The 21,644-nt window shown below is 40.2% G+C and overlaps 1 protein-coding gene across 6 annotated transcripts in view; it reads right to left on the bottom strand.

Moving 5' to 3' along the window:
• Positions 1 to 21,644, bottom strand: part of GRIA2 (glutamate ionotropic receptor AMPA type subunit 2) — a 657,071-nt gene that overhangs the window by 325,191 nt on the left and 310,236 nt on the right. For all 6 annotated transcript variants that reach the window (XR_014978141.1, XM_085641724.1, XM_085641720.1 and 3 more), the window contains one exon: positions 5,972 to 6,168. Coding sequence is in view for 5 of the 6 variants with exons in the window: in XM_085641724.1 (XP_085497850.1) it covers positions 5,972 to 6,168 (197 nt within the window). In the remaining variant the exon portion in view is untranslated. The remainder of the gene's footprint in view (positions 1 to 5,971; positions 6,169 to 21,644) is intronic.

The raw sequence follows: 21,644 nt of genomic DNA, 5'->3' as shown, positions 1-21,644 counted from the left end.
TTGCTAAATGTTGGGGGGCTCCAAGACTTCCTAAGTTCCTATGTTCACAGAGTGGAGGTCAGGTATAGATCTCTACATGGTCGCAGAGAAGGTGACCTATAAGGCAAGAGGGTGGCCACGGAAATTCCCAAAAATGTGGACGCCATGGATAAAGTACTATGGTTTAGACCTCAACGTGGAGGAAGGAGGGATGGACCTATCACAAGGCAGGTCAGAGGCCGGACCTTGACGACTGTGATATCTAGCTCACTGTTGATAAAGTACCTGTGCTAGAACTGAACCCTTTTATATGCATGTATGCAATGTTGACCTTTGATCATGCGTTCTCTGTCTGTGAAATTGCTGCAACATTCTCTGCCCACCATTGCAACTTGCTGCCCACTATTCAGCCCACGTTGTATATTAATGATCCTCTTGATTGTATGTTTCATTTGTTAAAAATCAATAAAAACATTTAAAATAAAAAATATAGCAGTCTGAGAACCGAAAAGGGCACAAGCTGACCAGTAAAGGAACAACATAGTGCAAGCCTGTAAAACAAAAAAAAAGCTCTCTGGCCCCTAATTAATCATCTAGACAGATATTCTCTGGGCTCAGAAGGCAACAATGTAATGTAAGAAGGATGGATCACTCATATAAGCTCCCTAAATGACAAGCAAGATGTGAATGTACCCTTTACCACCATAAATCATACTACTACACCTTTAACCTTCTCTCAAGGCGAAATGAAAAAGAAGATCAGAAAAAGCAGAGGGAATGGTCCCCACAGCCCGAATGGCCTCCCTGGGGCCATATTTAAAAAAGACTGAGTTTTGGTGCACCCACTTCCATACCATGTATAATTTCTGTCGAGAAGGAGAAGCAATTCCAGATTCATGGTGGGGCTCTATTTATCATCCAATATACAAGAAAAGCTACTACATCTCCCTGGATAGCACCGCATGATTGCTCTTATGGACACAGACTCCAAAGTCTTTGCAGGTCTGATACTGACTGAACTGGAAGAATGGGCTGAAAAGGAAAACCTAATTCCATTTAATCAAACAGGTTTTAGATTAAAATCCAGCACTACAGACAATCTGGTTACCTTTAATATGATTGTGGATGCTTGTGTAAAAAAACAAGTCTTTTTACACACCTGCCTTGTGGATTTCTCCTAAGCCTTTGATCACGTTAACCGAAATCTATTATGGAAGAAGCTGATCTATTGGAATATTCCTACAAACCTTTTACATGTGATCTAGTTCCTATACTCTAACAACTGGGCTCAGGTCGAGCCTGGTCAGAATAACGGTTTGATTGGTAAAATTCCAATAAGGAGAGGCTTGAGTCCTACCGCCAATTCTTTCTAATCTCTTCTTGGCGGACCTAAGCATATACCTAGATACAGCCAACTCCCACCCTCTTGGGTTCTTGAAGAGAGTCCTCACACCAATATGCTGATGACCTAGTCCTGAGTCCTGATGAATCTGATTGGGATGGGGCGACAAAGGTTACTCAATTATCTAAATCTCTCCTGTACCAAAGATGAAATGACCATCAACCTCACAAAACTCAAGTTGTGGTGTTTGGTAGTATGATCAACAAGAAGGGGAGTTGGTCGTTGGGTGGGCAATCTATTCTTTGTAGCTCATCATGTAAATATCTTGGCATCGGGCTACAAGATCGGCTGTCGTACCGACTTCATATTAACTCACTGAAACCAAGCATTGCCTCCTTGATTTCAGCATTTCAATTAAAAACATCACAAACTACAAAGCCTGAAATTCCGGCAACTGCTTAGAGAAATAAAAGCCAAGTACATCCCAACACTCAGCTATGGGACAGAAGCCTTTCCAGGAAAGTTTTGGGCTTTCCTTAACTCTGAACAAAGTAAGGTATTCCGTCGCCTGTTCCATCTTCCCAGAACGTGTCACCACCTTTGATTCAACTTGAATCTAAGAAGTTTCCAATAGGTGCTACATCAACCCCTTTTTTTGCCATCCATGACACAGGACTTAAAAAGATACTGCCACACCTCTTGATCCCAGTACCAACCTCCAGATTATCTCATCCAGCAAAACTGTACATTTTCCACTTTCCTCCAGGTCTCAGTTCCATTACGTTTTAGATAGACACAAAAATGATGTATTTGGCCCTCTATGAAGACCTAAGGAATAAAGGAAATTAAATCCTTTGCACTTAATTAATGTTTTGCAACTCTAACGGTGGTGTCAAAATATTGATCCTAATTTTTGTGATTCGCAAGAAAAGGAGGGATGCCTCTTTTTAATGCACATTTTCCTTGCAAATCATATGAAGTCACAATGCAAATATTGTGATTCACAAATATATTTGCGAATCACAATGCACCTTGATATGAGAGTCTGCTTTTGTGTGCACCACTGGCTTTGTGAATGTGCATAGGCTTTGTATATGGGTCCTCTATTTGGAGAAATATTGTTTACGCGGAATGAGAAGAATGAACTATAACATATGACGACACATTAAATAATATATTCATGTTTTTAGAGTTAGTCACTCACATCCTCATCTGTTTTCAGTATTTGACTGCTCCCCCAGCAACTCCGAGCGAGTTACTGAGAAAACAGCATGTACAAAGATTCTTCGATACTTTGGGAGGTGTTTGAAGATGTACAAGTAGAATTCAGTTTCCACTACCCTTATAAGACATTGGAATCCTTGTTCTGCAATGTAATAGCCTTGTTTTAGTTTTGATTATCACACCTGTAGCATAAACATCTTCCCTTTAAATTGGAACCCTTATAGAATATTTGTAAATGTTTTAAATTATTGCATACTCAGGGCCAGAAGTACAATCTTACCAATTTACGAGTCACAAATTGTGCCGTTTTGTAACTCGCAATTTGCGACTCACAAATAGGAATGTACAACAGTGTCTCAGACACTGTTTGTGATTCCTAATGGGGTCGCAAGTTGCCTGCCTCATTAATATTCATGAGGCAGGTGCAATTTGCGACCCCATTAGGAATGGCTAGCACTCCCAGGGATGGTGGTTTGCTGGGGTCAGCAGACCACCATGTCTGTGACTGCTTTTTAAATAAAGCATTTTTTTAAACACAGTCCATTTTCCTTAAAGGAAAACGGGATGCATTTAAAAAAGGAAAAATGAAGCATTACTGTTTCATTTTTTAAGAGTAGGTAGTAGTCCATGGGACCACTGCCTGCTCTTAAAAAATATTTGGAATGCCAGTCACAAAAGGGAAGGGGTCCCCTAGGGACCCCTTCCCGTTTGCGAGTGACTTACCATCTACTTGAAGTAGGTGGTAAACTGTGAGTGCAAAACAACGGTACATACAATTGGGACTCGCTATTAGCCAGGGACGCCCTTGGCACACCCCTTCCAGATAGCGAGTCACAAAACCTATTTTGCGAGTCGGTAACACGTTACTGACTCGGAAAATAGGGTTTGTACATGGGCTAGACCTATTTGGCAGTCGCAAACGGGCCGATTGCCCATTTGCGATCCGCAAAAATTGGTTGTACATCTGTCTGTCAGCTTTGATACAATCCTGAGGGTTGCAGTACGAATCCAAAATACTCTGTGTGCCAACCCCAAAAGGGTAGACCCCAAAACGGGTCAAAGCTCAGATTTTATGAGGAACAAATCTGCAGGCCCAGTGTTCTCCACCCAAACGCTTATTATTCCTTTCAAAAGCTCTCTCTCTAGAAAACAATCAGTGATTCATCTATGATTAGCTTTTGCTTTTCTGTGGGTCAAGGCAATAGTTTGGAAGTGTGGCTCACCACCATTGTTGAATGAATAAAATCCTGGAAATATTTGTAAATTTAGACTGATGGTCTACACTGCAATTTCAACTGGTCGAGTTTTATATAATTCTTTGCCAGAAACGTGATCTGGTTTGAGCCTGGCCACCATGGTAGGTCTCTCAGGCACCTTCCTCGCTGCAAACATTGAATGCATTGTACTGAGCCATCACTTCTTTGCTACAATAAACGAGAATGTTAATTTGTGGTTTGTAAAGATTGTTGTAAATGACAAAGTGTATTTATATATTACTTCAGGGGTGGCTCCACCCCTAAGGCGGAGGCATGTCACCCCACTGCTCTCTGGGCAGGAGACAGGAAAAATAAAATGATAATAACCCTATTATTATCATTTTATTTTTCTCTACGGGCTAGGTTAGGGCGGGGCTGGGGTCACAGGGAGAGGAGTAGTTTGCACTCCCTAAGTGTGCATGACTGTTTGGCCAGCCTTCTGGGGGTTGGCCAAGCAGTCATGTGCAATTTGCATGTTCCCCACCAGGCTGCACTACACAGTCTGGTGAGGAACATGCCCAGGCCCCCATTCCCCGTCTGAGCACCGAACTTAAGCACTAAGACCAATCACAATGCTGCATTGCAGCATTTTGACTGGCTTAGTGGAGGGAGCCCCTGTGCTTCCTGCTTCCGCCGAAGCTGGGAAGAAGGCGGCGTGGGAAGGGACCGAACCAGAGGAGAGACGACAGCCAGCAGAAGGTACATTTTTTTAACAAATTGTCATTACTCCCTGCCTTACCACTCCTGTTACCTGCCAGCCACCACTGTATTACTTTTGCTCCTTGAAATGGTGCACAGTCAACTGTCTATCCTGCACCATCTCTGCACAGGTGAAAAGTATTAGTGTGTAGGATGTGGTATTGTCATCCTTTCTCTCGTCACATGTTCTGTTGTTGAAGGTCTCACGGCATGAAAAATATATATTTCAATCTAAATGCATTGCAGCAAAATATATATGAATGTAACCTACATAAGTTTCCTTTAATCACTGGATTGCCCATGTATGCCCTCAGAAAAAAGCCGAGCATACTGTTGCGTTTATATGTTCATATCGTTGCTCATGATGAAGTGCACTGCCAAAACACACTTCTCTCCACATGCTCTAACATTCAGGTTTTTGTTGTAAAACATATTTGAATACAATCTGTGAGCTGGCAGCTCATGGTTCAAAATCAATTTTTGCTCAACCTAAGTCTACTTAGGTCGACAAGAAAAGCAACTTTTATGTACAAATTTACCATTCTAATGCATAGAATCATGCATTCTTGGAATTCTAACCCCTTACATTACTCTTGGAAAAGCTGGAAATCTGCCAGCATGGTGTGGTTTTTCACATGGAAAAAGAGGGCTGAGAATGTAGGCATTGGTTGGCCATGCAAATTTTTGTGACCACCTACAAACATTTAAGTGTGGGAAAATGTGTCTAACTAAGGCTCTTAAATTCATCAAAAGGGCCCCTTTCAGGAAAGTGAGGGGACACCATAGTCTTCATTGAAGGTGTTTGGGAAGGAGTTTTTTTCAAGCGAGAAATAGTCTCTCTGACGAGAAACTATTCAATATGTGTAAATGATGTGCAAATTATGCACTTTTAGGAGTACATCTATGGGTGAAACCTTGCAGTCATTACAAACTATGCCCTCTTTCCAACTGCCCTGCAAGTCTTGATTCACATACAAACTCTCATACATGGCCAAATCCTGATTATAATTGTTGTGCAAAATAATGCACCACATGGGCTTTTGCCAGTGCAATGTGTACCAGGTTAGACCAGCTACAAATCCTGTTCGCAAACAGCACACGTCAAATTTACACACAGCTGGAAGAGGGGAATTAAAAATGCATGCATCCAGTGGTATCAGTATTTATGAGGTGCACAATTAAAAACGGATTCTGTGGAGAAGAAAATTAGGTTTGTGAGGTGGGTCATACATTCAAACAAGGGGCTTCATAATTTCCTCAACTTTTGTGTCTGCAGATGTGCCAGGGAGCATTATTCTATTTCCCAATCAGTGAGTTGAATCAAACCTTCACAACAATATTTTCTTTTATTGAAAAGAAAATCACCTGCCTTAGCTTACATATGAGTGTCTACTATATATCTCTACATGTAACCATACACACACACTTCACACTTGAATTTACAAACTGATAAAAAAGATGTGTGCCATACCTGATCCACAATGTCATTTACTTTGTCCCTCTCACAGTCCAGGATCACTCTCCTTTCCTTTTTGATCTCTAAGTCTTGAAACAGTGAACGGTATGTTTCATCTTTCCTGTCATTATTAATGTTCCCCACATTGATTGCTGTCACCAGCCACTTTTTCTCTGCTGCAGAATCGAGCACAGCTTGCAGGGTTGATAATCCTGGAAAGTAAAACATATGATTCATGAAGCTCATGACCAAAGCAACGCAAGCATCTATATATTTTCACTTAAAAACATTTAAAATAAAGTTATGATTGGAACTCATAAAATAGTATAACGTACATTTAAAAATAACTCTGAAAATGACTAAAACATTGTACAGTGTAAAGTCATGATAAGAAGACATATAAATTGAAAAAGGTACATTGATCCTACAGTCGTGGTGTAAAACAATACATAGAAGCACTAACTTTTGCCAGTTATGGTTAGGTAAGCTAACCACCCTTGACCTCACATATGACATCACCGATTAAATTTTACATAACATCATCAGTGTAATCACTGATGACATCTCAAATGACATCACTAATGATATCATCCAATCGTACCACTATTCTCTTTCTGTCTTATTAGGAAAATCAGTATCAACAAACATAGTTAATGTATGTGTTAACTAAAGTAATGCACAATGGAATTGCTTGTTTGTTGTAGAGTTATTAAACCATTAATAGTTTCACATAATAAATGTCAATATAAATTCACTACGTGACAAGAGTATAACCACTACTCCAGAAATGTAGCTCTGCATCAAGTTAATGCATCTACAATCATTTAAAAACTTTCAATTAAAACTAATGCATTGCTGTGACACATAGCTAAAGTTGTAAAACCTTATACAAAAAATTGGACAATGACTCTCCATTTAGCATTGCCACACAAACACCTTCTTTAAATGGAACAACCACCATATTGTACCACAGAACGTCTATAACAAGTGAAACACTCATCTTGCGCTACAATATATGCGTAATCATATACAAACACAACCATGTGATATAACCCTCCACTAGTGTCAATTAATCATATATCCATCACTAAACACAAGCAAAAAAGTACACTCACTCAATATACAAGCTCAAACAGATGTATCATAATACACCCTATCATCCTGTAGCACAGACTACATAAACCTTATCATACAGGCGCAACTATGGTATAACAACCTATACAACTGCCTCAGGAAATTAAAACACACAGCACTACATATGCTTGTATAAGCAATATATAAATATAAAACTGTTAAAGAACAAGAGCCCCAGCTATATATTACAAAGAATGAAACATACCAATACATATCCATTAAATAGATTGTTTTAACATAATATAACAAAGACAATAGAACTAAAATAGCTCATTATATAAGAGAATGTCACTCATATTATATATGATGTCAATAACAAAATACTGGATGGCGTAATCAGTGATGCCATCATTAATATCATTAAGAATGCCATTTGAGATGTCACCCTGTAAAGTCATCAATGATGTCATGTATCATTTCATCACGGCTTTCATAAATGAGGTCATAAGCAATGCATGATAGGGGCAAACGTTATGGTATGTTTAATGTCATTGACTTTTAGGTTTTGCTTTGTAACTATAACTGGAGTTTAACTTTGTTTTCCATAGTGAAGCGCTCAAAGCATCCCCGAATTTTAGTCAAACTCTATTTAACAAATAGAAATTTCCAACATATTAGAGGACGATGAAAGTATAAAGGATTTGAGATCTTGCTTCCCAAACCATTGGTACAAACACATCATTGTGACCAATCAAATCCACAAAGCAACCATCTTCCCACAAAGGGACCTCTTGGAATACAAAGCAAAAGAGGTCAATGATAGCGTCCTAGCTGCCTTCATATAAAACCACATTTAAAACCCTGCCCAATATTGCAAAGCAATTACAACCCATTCTATAGTAATAAAAAATCATTCAAGAGGTCTTCCCAGATATGTCCCTCCTGTCATTTTAAAAAACCACCCAATCTCAAGAGACATGAGAAGAAGCACATTTCATTCACATACAATGGAGAACAGAATAATACCAGGAAAAACTAGAGCCTAACCGGCTCACACATGAAACAATAAGGATACTGTAAAGTGAGAAAGGCTATAAAATCAAAATGCCTCAAACAATTTGGTATGTTTAACAATATCGATAAAATGCCAAGAAGGGTTTTAATATGTTGGTAAGACCAGCCAAGTGCTGCGTAAGTGAATGAATTTCCATGGACAGGGACTCACATAACCATGAAGGACAGCGTGGTTGGTAAGGATTTTTTGGGGAACCAACTACATCGTCCAAGATCTAAAGTTTGCAATACTCAAAAATAATGTTAAGACATAAAGGGAAAGTATAACCTATGAATATAAATGCATGCAAGTGTTCAATACAATGAGAGGTGGTTTGAACTGGCACTGTGACTTCTTAAGTCAATATCCTGACTGAAAACCCTATGCCTTTCCCTACACACTTAGAGATAAAAGTGGTTGCATTATTCTGGCCTGACACCTATACCCTTCTCTGAGGTACTCCACTGACATGTGAGTGGCCTACAGAGGAATTGACCCGACATGTAAGTGGCTCCACCAAAGCCCATCCAGCTTTCAGAGTCCCCAATTTAAACTGAGGCGGACAGTGTCCAAGCTCTGCCAGCAGTCCAGAGGCATCAATCATTCAGTCAAAACCCCATTGACCTGGCATGTGGATAAACGTGCACAACCAGTTCCCCTCTAGCTGCCACAGTTTGGCCTCATACACTATTGACCTCACCCCAGTCCCATCAATCTTCAGTAATGAAAGGCAGCAGAGATGACTTACCAAGAGTAGATGTGCTGACCTCTGTGAGACATCAACCTAGCATGTTACTGAATCTGACCCTGCTATAGCCTTCATTTTGTCTCACCAGTGGATTTCTTTACCACCTTTATCTCAAATCATCCACAAAGTCACTGACTTGACATATAATTGACTACGCCTGAGACATTCAAAGTGACTGACCATCCCGCCGTACTGCCTGCCCAGGGACACTTACTCACTATTTGATTAACCAGACATTTGCATTACTTTCTGTTGCTTTTTCTCGCATATCGGACACAAATGGTCCTGAAATGGAGGGCTCACAGGTGCACCTAGAACACAGCTCCTCTACCACAGCCCTACTGGCCTTCGGATCAACTGGTCTGCCTTGACTGGCTCCTCCCAGTGCTGTGTGGCTTCCATCGCCAAAGAGGCTGACATGACATCAGAATGGTTAGATTCACAAAACCCCTGCAACTCTGCCATATCAATTTCAGCCTCTCGGAAGTGAAATTGCTACCTGAAGACTTCATGCCTCTATGTCTATGTTTGCAATATGATAGACGAAATAACAGCATAATACACAACAAACTGTGCACCAAACCTGCAGTTTTTAAATTGCTATGCTTAACTTTTCCATGAATTAATGCAATGACAAGATGTTCGAGTAAGAACTAAAAACATTGCTGAGGACATTGGCACTTTTATTAGGATGCAGCAATATTTGAAGTGGACAGTGCATTTAATATATTTGTATGCACAAACACACACACACTTGTTTGAGATTGTAAATTCAAAAGTTGAACTCTGACTGCGAATGTAACGTCAGTCCAAGGCTGGTAGTCTGGCATTCCTTTCCGTTGTTTACATGGAGTAAGATATTTGCCTTGGCAAACGAAATATTGAGCACATTTCTTTAAAGCCTTTTCGTGATTTCCTGAAGAAGTGAATTTGTTTGATGAAAGCTAGCAAACGTATTACTTTTCTCACTTCCTTCTTGCATCAATGGTTCACTTTGTTTGGAGGAATGATGTTTATCGACTGTTTGGCTGACACGGCACACAGAACCAAAACTGAACTAAACACATTTGGATACATATTTCACTGAAAAGAACACAGTTACATGTTAGTTGTGCTTTAGCAGAGCAGAGCTCATGCCTGCTACGTTTTCCTTTTTGTTTTCCTTTTTCTTTATCTCACACCACCATCATGTTTTCTTTGTAGTTTGCCATTTACATGTATCACATGGCATCAGCAAAGTGAAACACTGAGCATGGTGATGGCAGTGAGTTAGGATGTGAGATGGTGGTGTATTCTGCTTTGCTTACCAGATAAATGCATGTGATAACTGGTGTTTACTGGGGGTCTGCTAGAGGGCCTGTATTTTTCCCAGGTCAAGTTCTCAACCCTCTTTGGTGCATCTCGTGCTATGTACAGGTTCGACCGTGTGCAGTGGGGGCTGGCTGCAGGCCCTGTGCTCAATTTTGGCATTGGGACAACTATCTCTCCGCAAGGCCCTTGGCCGCTCACAGCTGTGTTTGGCTGCGGGACTTTGCTTTTTTGACATTTTGCTTCAACTTTGCAGCCTTCTTTCAGATATGTATGAAACCTGATATGCTCAAAAAGGGCTTAATTTGCTAACTATATACACATTTTCACACAAATGCATCAACAAGCACAAAACTAATTAGTGACATTACATTTATTGTCCCCCCCCCATTTATCAGTGCATGACAGATCAAGTGAAAAATTGACATACCAACAGAAAGATAAAAATGCTAAATATATTTTCGGTTTAGTGCGGATTTCACCAACAGTGCCAAATGTATGATTAAATAAGCACATCTTTGGACCCTCTTTAAATATGGCCTCCTTTACATATATATCTGAATGAACTTGAGAAAACGAAGGGAAAGTTAAACATGGCAAGCCTCTGCCAAATTTTGTGCAGGTCCATCACAAGGTGTCAAAGGTATTGGCAAATCAAAATTGTTTTGAACTTCCTGCTTAGCTTACCGTACCACCATATTAGATCAGCACAAAACCGGAAATACCTGCACTGGGTGTAACTTGCCAACTTTCTACCACATGTCATGAAAATGTATCAAAAAGTGTCAAAGTTATTATCAAATTAAAATGTTATTGCCCCTCCCATTAACGTTGTCATCCCATTAGATAAGATTGGGTTGCCTGAATACATTTAATAAATGTTAACTTGTGATTGGGACCAGTTCATGTTTGTTATCTATGTAATTGCAATGACTAAAACTTTTTAATGGTAAAGTAATATTTTTATTACAATTTTGAAAATGCCACTTTTGGAAAGTGACATAAAACAGGACCACCGTATTGGATTTAGTGCTCTTAGTGATTTAATTCACCTTCAATTTTTAATTTTTACCAGCTTGTAATGGTAGGATTCACATTTTGACTAGTGTATAAATCCATTGACCGCCATTCTTTTTATCTAGAAATGAAGGATAGGTCTGCCTATCAATTGTTATGTTTGTGTATTCACATGTTTTTCATTTTTTATTCATTCTTGCGATAATGTATGTTTTATATATGTATTGAATCAGTGTTCTGTCATGTACGACATGTTTAAAACGTCCATGACTCTTTTTTTCAAAGAAGCAAATTAAAAATGGAAGGTGAATTAAATCACTAAGACCACTAAATCCAATACGGTGGTCCTGTTTTTTGTAGTTTTCAAATTAACTGTAGCACCCATACACTGTATAGTTCTGTTATATATAATTGAGACCTAGTGTGGGTGCTTTAAATGGGCCCAACCCCTTCTTGTTCATAACTTTTAGAAAGTTGGCATTCTCCTGTCCTTAGCCCTTTTGTGCCTGCAGCCAGTCTTGGGTGACCTTACTTGGTGTAACTGACAGACTTTGTAAATTCCTACCAGATAATCCCACAATAGAGAGATTAGATGAGCCTGAATGGGCAACTTGCTGGCAGGATGGGGGCGGAGCTGAGCAGAGACTCACTTGCAACTGAATACGATGTGCTCTGCATTCACAAAAAGGACCTATCATCTCCACATTGTCACTGCAGACAGTTTGGAGCCTGGGCAGGGTAGTCAGGAAATTCAATGCATGTCAAGGAACATTTTTAGAAGCTTCTCCTACCTTCCTGAGGAAGGGCACCAGGGTATAAAAATTAAACCTTCAAACCCACTCTTCAGTTCACTCCTGAACCTGCAGAAGGACTCTCAGAGGACTACCTGCTGCCGTGGCCTGCTGTACCTGGAAGTACTGCTTTGCTGCTTGGAGCCTTTCTTGAACCCTAAGAAGCCAGCACTGATGTTGAGCCCTGTATCTTAATCTGAACCCAGGACAATCGGAGTGACTCAAAGGGCTGTTTGCTGACCTTCTGATCAGAACCACAAGGACCCAAAAGGCTCCCACCGTCTTGAACCCGCACCTCATCCACCCTGAGTGAGACCTGAACCCACAAGTGGTGCCCAGCAATCCTGGACTGTTGGTTACGGTATTAAAGGTGCCCAGATGGACAAATCTCAAAACTGAGGACATAGAAAATGTTGGGCCAAAAACTGCTCTGAGAACCAGGAGTAAAGCGGGACTAACCTGCTAGCCTATCCGCCTCAGGAGCATCTCCTATGCGCCTGACTTCGTAACTTATCCTGATACATTCATCTCTGCAGCAATAAATCCTTTTCAGCATTCCTTCGCCAAAGGGGTAGATGTACTCATGGAACTATCTTTGGCTACAGCCCTCTGCCTCGTCCCCCTGGAGATTTTCAACTTCCTAAAAAGAGACTAAGCCTGAACATAGAAATCTTCACCACAGCTTCGACCCAAAGCTCCCCGACAATGATGCTCCCTCTGCAGACAGCCTGCAACCTTGCCCCGCTGAACTTTACCTTCTCAGGACATTTTTCTTAATATTTCTTCTAAATCCGAAGGTTAGTACTGATCTGGCCCAATCCACTTCTTGTATTGAAAATACACCCTATAGCAGTTGGCCATATATTTAAACTTTGACACACTCTCAAGCAACTAGATGCCCACAATTGCCGCTTGTTTGTTTTAGGCACTAGTTTTTATAAAAAATATTTAAAATTCATAACTCCAGTTCTACTGATTGGACTTTTGTAGTTTTTGGTGTCAAATAATTTATTAGAATGTACTCTATTATTCTAAATGTGTGTGGAATTTTTCTTGTGTTGTGTGTTCACTTTATTACTGTTTGTGTGCTGCATGAATACTTTACACTTTGCCTCTAAGTTAAACCTTTACTGCTTAATGTGTCAAGCTACCCAGGGTTAAGAACAGGTTAATATAGTGACTTTTTGTGGTTCAACCTGAAAGGGATTGAATCTTGTGCTTGACCAGGGCTGACATCCCAGTCGACCAACAACCAAACCTTTCTCAGACGGATACAGATACGAGTCCGGCCAAAGGAAAGATGGGGAAGAGTGCTTCAAAGAAGCAGTCTGGGGTATAGAATTTGAGGCAAGAAAACCGGGGTATAGAGAGGGGCAGATACAAGAGGAATAAAGAACTGGAAGCAGTTGCAGGCATAGAAACAGAGGGAATTATAGCATAGAAGGTGCCAGAAACAAGAGCGGGACAGTAGCTCTAAGAAAGCAGCGTTAGGCATTGGAATGGAGATATGCAAATCCTAGTACAAACATGGACAAACTCAGGTGAAAGTAGAATCAGACAACTCAAAGTGAGATAGCCTGGGCTTTGAAATGGGGGAGTGGGCTAATCAAGATATGGACACAGTAGGAGTTAGAGGGTATAGTGAGAGACCCAGGCTGGACCAGAGAAGAGAGCTCAATTGGAATTGTGGGGAGGGCAAGGGTGGAGAAATCTATGGAGATTACAAAATAGGTTAGCCTGGTGACAAGTACAGAAGACCATTCAGAGGCCTGGCTGATGGAACAGGCAGGGAGGACCAGGGAGTGAGATTGCAAAGATGGTGGCTCTGGGTAATTTGGGGGTAATTGTTGGTGCAGTGGAGAAGGGAAGAGAGCCAATGAGGGAAGAAGACAGCTGGAGATAGGAGGCACAGGATTAGATGGAAGAAGTCAATGTGTTCTTTATCAACAAATAAACAAAAACACTGTAAATAGACCCTAAAGGATACAGAAATAAATCTGCTTAAAACCAGACAGGTAAAGTGTAGGCCTCATTTCTTTTGCTACCCTTTCGGTGTTTTATGTTTATCTCTTTTTACAATATTTCTCTGGTTATGGTGTTTTTGTCTCACTAAGTTAGAATGTTAGCGCACACATTGTTTGTGTTGTTCTCTAAAAATTACAGCTCACAAATCTAGTATGCATGCACACCAGATAAGGGCTGCCCACCCTTTTGAAATCCCTTGATATCCAGTGCTTCGAGGTAAGAGGATTTCAATTAACTTGGATTCAGAGCCGGTATAGTTATTAGGTGAGTGTTCACCCTAACATTGGTTTTGCATGATCATTTTGCAGTAATTCCCTGGTGTAACCCCATTTACAGCGGGTGATAACATTGCGGTTGGTGGAATCGAGCAGGCAACGCTGGCATCTTTGCTACATGAGGTAAATCTTGAGTTTTCAAGATGTAGTACGTTAAGAATAGGGACTTATCGGCTTTCATTGTTTTAAAACAGGGTGAGGATACACAAAAATTGTTGTTTCACGAAGCATTCTGAACGGCTTGGTCTGTGTTTAAATACTGTGCCTCGCACTGTTATTCACGGGTAAGGGAGAGTGAATAATACCCAACAGTACTTATCGTGTGTATTGTCTCATTATTTTAAATACGATTTTGGATACATCAATACATGCTTTACAATCCACAGATCCTACTGGAGGAATTTCCATAGGTTTTACAAGTCTGCAGATATTGTTGTTAAGCTATTCAGTAAGTGGCTATTGCACTCGACAGTGGAGGTGACGGTTTGAACTTTTTTTGCCACATCACTGCTCGCAGGGTTGTACATGAGGAAGATGTCAATATTTGGTTGCATGGATTGGTATTTTATCACGTTGTTTCATAGTGTTCTAGGCGAAAGGCAACGGTTTTTATTTTTATTTTTATTTTTCTATATGCATGGGCAGTTTCTTGTCTGGTTTTCTATGTCACTTACATTTGCACATGTCGGGTATTCACTGGGAGTACTGTTGCCATGTCTATGTGCTTCTTGGGTGCTACAGTTGACACCCCTGTATGTTTGAATCTTTGCATCATTTCGTTTATGGTAATTGGAGTTTTTTATTATTATTTTTTCAAAGACCCCTGAAGAAGGGATTTGATAATCCCGAAATGCATTGGGCAAAGCGAATATTTTGTTAGAATGGCTGTATTTTATTTACGTTACATGGATAGTGTGATGCTTACATATGATTTATTCATTGTTATGGTGATAAAAAATTATTTTTAAAATAATTGCATGACAAACGAACTACATGCCAAATAAAGGTTAAAATATTTGCGAATAGAGCTACTAAGCAATGTTTAATTTTGGAAGCATTTTACTTAAACCCTTTGTTTATTGGACAATGTGAATACGTTTAATTCACGCAGTGCATCCAGACACCGAGTGTAGATTCACTCGTCCACGGTTTTTGTCTCACTGACATGTAAAATAACACTTTAAAGCAAATCTTACTATGGACACAGTTGTGAAGTGCTAAAAGTATTTTGCGAACATTACTTTCTAGGTCTACAGATGGTCTTACCATATAGTGTGGCTTGCTGAAATTTGCCAACACACTTCAATTTAAAGTAGGGAAAAACAATTCTTGGAGTGTAATATTGGGTGCTGGGTTTTGGGAGAAGCACGGTCTAAGTGAACAGAGTAACTATTTCTGTGTGTAGCAAAGCAGATGACTGACAATAAGTGACAGGGATTATTCCACTCCACTTCACTTTCAATAACACAAAAACATTATGAAGGACTCCTTCCGCGTGGTAGCATTGTAATATTAAGAGCTACGTTAATGCTGACAATTCTTTTTCAGTGAAATATTGTGCTTGTATCACTGACCCTTTCTGACTTTCAGTAGTACAATGAACAGTGACTGTCAATACACCAGAATATTGTAACCTTTCAGTCTCATTTTGCATGTGAATTTAAACAGAGACGACAGGTTACCTTTTGACTCAACCTGTATGACTGAATTCAGGCATAATCCACTGGCATCTGGGCAGTGGCTGGCAGTACTCGTGTCTTTACGTTCTATGCCCGTTACATTTCAGGCAGACTTAGTAATGGGAACATTGATATCAATAATATTTCTTTTGTTTTAAATCATATTTGACAGACAGGAGTGTGAGGTAAGTACTTCCCATTTCGACTTCATGATTTTAAGAAAATTTGCCTTTGGAGAACGTTTACGGATGTTTTGACGGAAGACTTTGGAAAGAATATTTAATATTGGTATCTGTACAAATGCAATTCTTCGGCAAAGTCTTAATATTATAGCCCATTTGCTTTAAACACATATTGATTTCCAGTTAATAAACTCTGGTGCATGCATATTACAGATCAATTTACTTTTCAACAGCATTTTAGCACAAACATTGAAAACAAGACATCTTGGTTAAAATCAGAAGTGTCCTTCATATGAAAAATTATCCTCTTCTTATGTTCCAAGATATATCTTCCTTCCTATTCACAGGTAGATCAGTGTACACATGATATGGACATTATTTCGTATTTACATTTTTCAGCGCAAAACTTGTTTTGCACTGGACAGTTGCCTGAAAGTAACGTAAAACAGTGCAAAGTACTGCTTTACATTATTCTACTTCGAGGGGGCATTCCGTGGGTAGTACATGGGGGTTCCAATGCAACCACCCATGGTTTCTATGTAAAACCCATATTTACTAACAAACAGACAGGGTTTTGAGCAAAAAAAATGCCACTTGAAAGCAGGCATTAAAAAGAAGAAATGCTTTTTTTCTACTTTGCTTGTGTGCTGCACTGGACAGCACACATCTGAAGCAGGAAAAGTTTTAAAGTTTGTCTAGGCATAATATTTTGGACTAGAAGGACAACTTTCCAGTACAAAACCTATTCTAGACTCACACAGACACCTTTTCACTACGGCACAAAAGTGTGCGTGGCACTAGATAGCCTAATTGTGCGCCGGTGGTGCTAGGGAGGGACCAGGATACTGCGATGCCTTTGTAGATATGGCACTTACCTGTTCTCTCCCTCTCACGAGATGCAGCGCAGCAACATAAGGTGCTGTGCTGCACTGCGTCAAAGTTTTGTTAATCTGACCCTAGGTGTAGATTCATGTTCTCGCTTGCCTGAGACTCTGAATGTAAGAAGATCAGGATTTTCTTGAAACATGAGAATTAATTATGACAAATCTTAGAGAAGTGGTTTCTGAAACACATGTTGAATAGAAAATGGACATGAAATGCTAGGAATCAAGTAGTACCAAAACAAAATGATGCTCTGATGAATATCAAAACTTTATTGTTTGGCTCAAAGCTTTCCGGTTTTATCACAAACGTTGCTTTATTGAAGAATATAAAAAGCTTATGTACCACAGCTTTCTAATGTAAGACTACTTGAGCTAAAACGACTGCAAATACCGTTCATCTTGACCCAATAATGTCTTTATTTAGATTTTTAATTAGAACATCCTTCATTTGAAAAAAACTTCTGTGCCTTTAGAAGTAAATTATGAGTTTGCTGGGCAAAAAAAGATCCCGCTTATGAGAACATAGCTCTACTTGAACACCATCACATTCCCAATAAATGTAAGCACCACAATGATTTATGCATAGGAGTTCTTTATTAAAATGTCAAATGCATTTAATGTTAAATTATCTTAACCTAAATAATTTAGGGATAATATTTTGGGTTTCTTTAAACTAAATCTAAATATTCATAATATAAAATTGCAATTACATGACTCTTATTAACTTCCAGTAAAGATAATATTTGTTGACGGAAAGCAGAACAAGGCATAAACAGATGTTTTTTATGAGAGATATATGTGCAAATTCACTCTAATGCCGTGTGGGTAAAAAATTACAAGACAAGACTAGAAAGTATTAAGAGGCGTATTACAGAAGAAGCTAAGCAGCCGCACAAAAACAGAGCAAAACAATTTTGCCTGTGTAATGGTGGAAGCACAGCTTGGGAGACATACCATTAAACTAACAGGTTTTTCCACCATGTGAAATATGAGAAAACAAATTGTGGAACATATTCTAAGTGGCTTATTTACAAGCTCAGTGCGCCGCTGGAATGTCCCTTTTCTTGACACTCTGGTGACGCACAGTGCAGACACATATCTGTGAGGCCGCGGAAAACCACACTGCATGGCTTTTCATGGCATCGTAGATATGATGTGAGGCAACATAAGCTGCTCCGTTGCCTCATAGTGCCTCGGGGAGACATGTTATGGGCATTGCAGTGGGTGTCTGACACATTCCCAGATTCACAACAAAGTGTAAATCTGGGAATGCGTCAAATCCCTGTACCTCCACAAGGGTGGCGTAACACTTGTTTTTGTGAAGGAAGTTGTCCCTTCCTGCACAAAAGCATCCTGATTTCAATGCAGGCACCCTTGCACCGTGGTACAAGGTGGCCCGTGTTGGCACTAGACAGCCATTTTTGTGCCAGTACAGTGTAAGAGGGCAGGAATGTGCCAAACCTCATAGATAAGGCACAATCCTACCCTTTTCTTTTCATGCAGGTAACCGCAGCAAAGTTACGTACAGCGCTGCTCTATTTTTAGGAAGATCATTTTATGTGAGATTTTAGCAAAGAAATACTAGTGCATGAACAAGCTTTATAAAATGAGCAAACTGGCTTTCCTTTGTTCTTGCTTCTTCTGTAGTAAAAAAATGTACTTTCTCGTCTTCTCATTATACAGACCTTGCAAGAATATTGTGAAATCAGTGTGTACCATGTTTACTCAGGTGAAAATACAGTTTGCTGCATGTGCTGACACACAAATCAGCAAGAATGTTGCAAATTCAATTTCCGTTTTTTAATTTGCACAAGTTAACATTTTCTGTGATGCTGACCTTCAAGTAGTGGACCTGCACCTGGTTAAGCATTATCTGAGACTAGGGGCTTGATTGCGAGTGTTCCTGATGGGTGTATGGATTTCATCCCCCCAGATAAAAGCCAACATCCCAGGTTCAGGATTTATGAGGTGTGAATAATTCCGCCTACTCCTAGTTAATGGCGAATAACATGCAGATTGCACCAAAATGGCGCCGTAAATACAAGACAAAACTTCCATGGCTGTTGTTAAAGCACATCCACACTAGTTGGCACCTAATAAAAGGGACAGAAACCATGTGGACTAGCAGGCGTGGGGCTCTCTTCCTGTCAGTGTACAGCAACTTACAAAATATTTAAAGGATGCACTTCAGACTTTGAACATCACTCAAAATCTTCGTTAGGCATGAGTCCAAAACGTTACACTTTATTACTAGAGCACATTTCTACAACAGACCGGAGTTAGTTGCAAAGGATGTGCAGCAGGGCTCAAATACTCTGGCACCAATAAGCCATACTCAGGAGATAATGACACCTAGAGACCGGTGGTGATAGGCGCTTTACAAAAATACTTTAACATAACATAACCTAAACTGATGGCATCTTCCAACTAAATCAAGAGTAACCACCATACAGAAATATGCTTTGGTGCCAGAATGTGACTTTTAGAAGGCATATCTCGGTCTGCTCAAAAAAGCTTGAGGATCTGCAGAAACTGCAAAATGCAACGGCGAGACTGGTTTTCAAACAAAAAACGTTGGGCCATGTATCGCCTTAGCATAATCAACTATATTTGGTGCAGATGAACAAAGATATCCAGTTTAACCCCTTGGCTGCGGCGGGAATTCCGCTGCAGCGCTGGGGGGGGTTTGGGGGCAGCGCGGTGGCGCTGTGCTCATGACGGAGCCACTCCGTCATGAGCCACGGTTGAGCTGTGCTCATGACGGAGTGGTTCCGTCATGACTCCGCCCACTGCGCTAATCGCCCGCACAGGCGGGGAATCAGCGCAGCGTGGGAGGAGCGGCGGCCGACGGCCGCAGCATGACGGAACCACTCCGTCATGAGCACACGGCACCCGTGGCTCATGACGGAGTGGTTCCGTCATGAGCGCTGAAAGGGTTAAAGCAACCTGTGTAATGTGCAAAGGGCCAGATTTACCAACATTTTGTGCTGTGTTTTGCGTCATTGCACAAAATGCTTTTTTTGCTATTTGTTTTGGGTATTTGCGATACTTAGTGTCAAGTGGGCATTACATGAGCAGTCCTGTGCAATCCCCCATGCTTTTTGAAGCAAAACCCTTTCCACCAAAAATCTGAGATTTGGGTCACAAAGTAATGCCATTTCAAAGCAGGCTTTAAAAGGAGAAATGTTTTCATTTTGCCTTTCTTTTCCGACTTTTCCTGTGTGCTGCACTGTACAGCACACATAAATGTAGGAAAAGTTTTAAAGTTGCCTAGACATAGTATTTTGTACTAGATGGGTAACCTTCTAGTACAAAACCTATGCTAGACTCATGCACACACCCTTGTGTTATGTTGCAAAGGTGTGTGTGTGGCACATAGCAGAAACATTCTGCAACAGTGCTAGGGAGAGGGGAGGAGAGGGTCATATCTCTGTAGATATGGTGCTATCGTGCTCTTTCCCTGTCACAGAATGCAGCGCAGCATTTTTGGTTGCTGTGCTGTGTTGAGTGACATTTTGATCAATCTGGTCCAAAATATTCAGTAGCTAATTTGCCCTCGATCCTAACTTGTAAATCCAGGATATCTTCACCTCGCCGGCAGCTGAGATCATCTGCAAACCTAGTTTCACAATTCTAAAATGTGATCTTCGCAACTGCTCAGGAAGATCTCACCAGGTCTTGGGTACACCGCTTTAGAATTCAATTCCTTTCTACCTTTGCTCTGAATGTGATCGATTCACATTCTGCATACTTCTCAAGACCTGGCTTTTTACTCTCCGAAACGTGTAATATCAGCAATATGTTCTAAGCCCATGTAACTTGAGTGCCAAGAGATCTTTATATGAGTGAAAATGCGCTTTACAAAGAACCGTATATACATATAACTCAAAATACAAGGGTACCTACCGCACACACTAGAAATCAGTAGATACGTCAAACAACAGACAACTTAGGAGGTAACATAGGCCCACTAGCAATATTAACATGATATCGATGTATGTGCCGTCAGTGGATTCTGTATTGTTGTGTGACTGCTCAATTAACCACCACATCTCTCACCACATGCTAGCAGCAGTGCAATTCAAGACCACGTGGACAAAGATACAGACCATTCTTATTCCACCTGAAGGTACAGCTCCTGAACCTTGTTTGATTTTATGTGTTCTGAATCAAATCACTTTTCAGATGACACTAACATTCTTGATTTTAGATGGAGAACAGTAGAAACATTACTGACGTGATTTGCAGGTTATGCATGTTAGTGCTTTTTTAATTGTTCACCAGCATTTTACACTATTGACAAAATATTTCTTATTTCCTCCTTTTGGGGACATAATGGGTTATGGCCCTCACCGGTTGGACTGGTTTGCACTTTTGTTGTAAGTGTTTTTGCAAGAAGTCAGTTTTGAGGTAAATTTATCCTGTTTGAGAATCACTTCCTAAGTAGGCAAATGATTTTCAGCCATGATTGTCTACACGTTTGGCTCCTTAACTGAGGAACAATATCTTATTTGGAAATTTAGAGCAAAGGCTAAAGTTGCCCGAATAAACATCACATCCTCAAAAGTACTACCATGAAACATCTGGTGAGCTATCTTTCATTCATAGCATACAGAGTAATCAGAATGCTAGAATATTTATCAGTCATTCA

This window comes from Triturus cristatus, chromosome 2_2 (genome assembly GCF_964204655.1).
Source record: "Triturus cristatus chromosome 2_2, aTriCri1.1, whole genome shotgun sequence".
Classification (NCBI taxonomy): Eukaryota; Metazoa; Chordata; class Amphibia; order Caudata; family Salamandridae; genus Triturus; species Triturus cristatus.
This window is presented reverse-complemented; position numbering and strand designations above follow the sequence as displayed.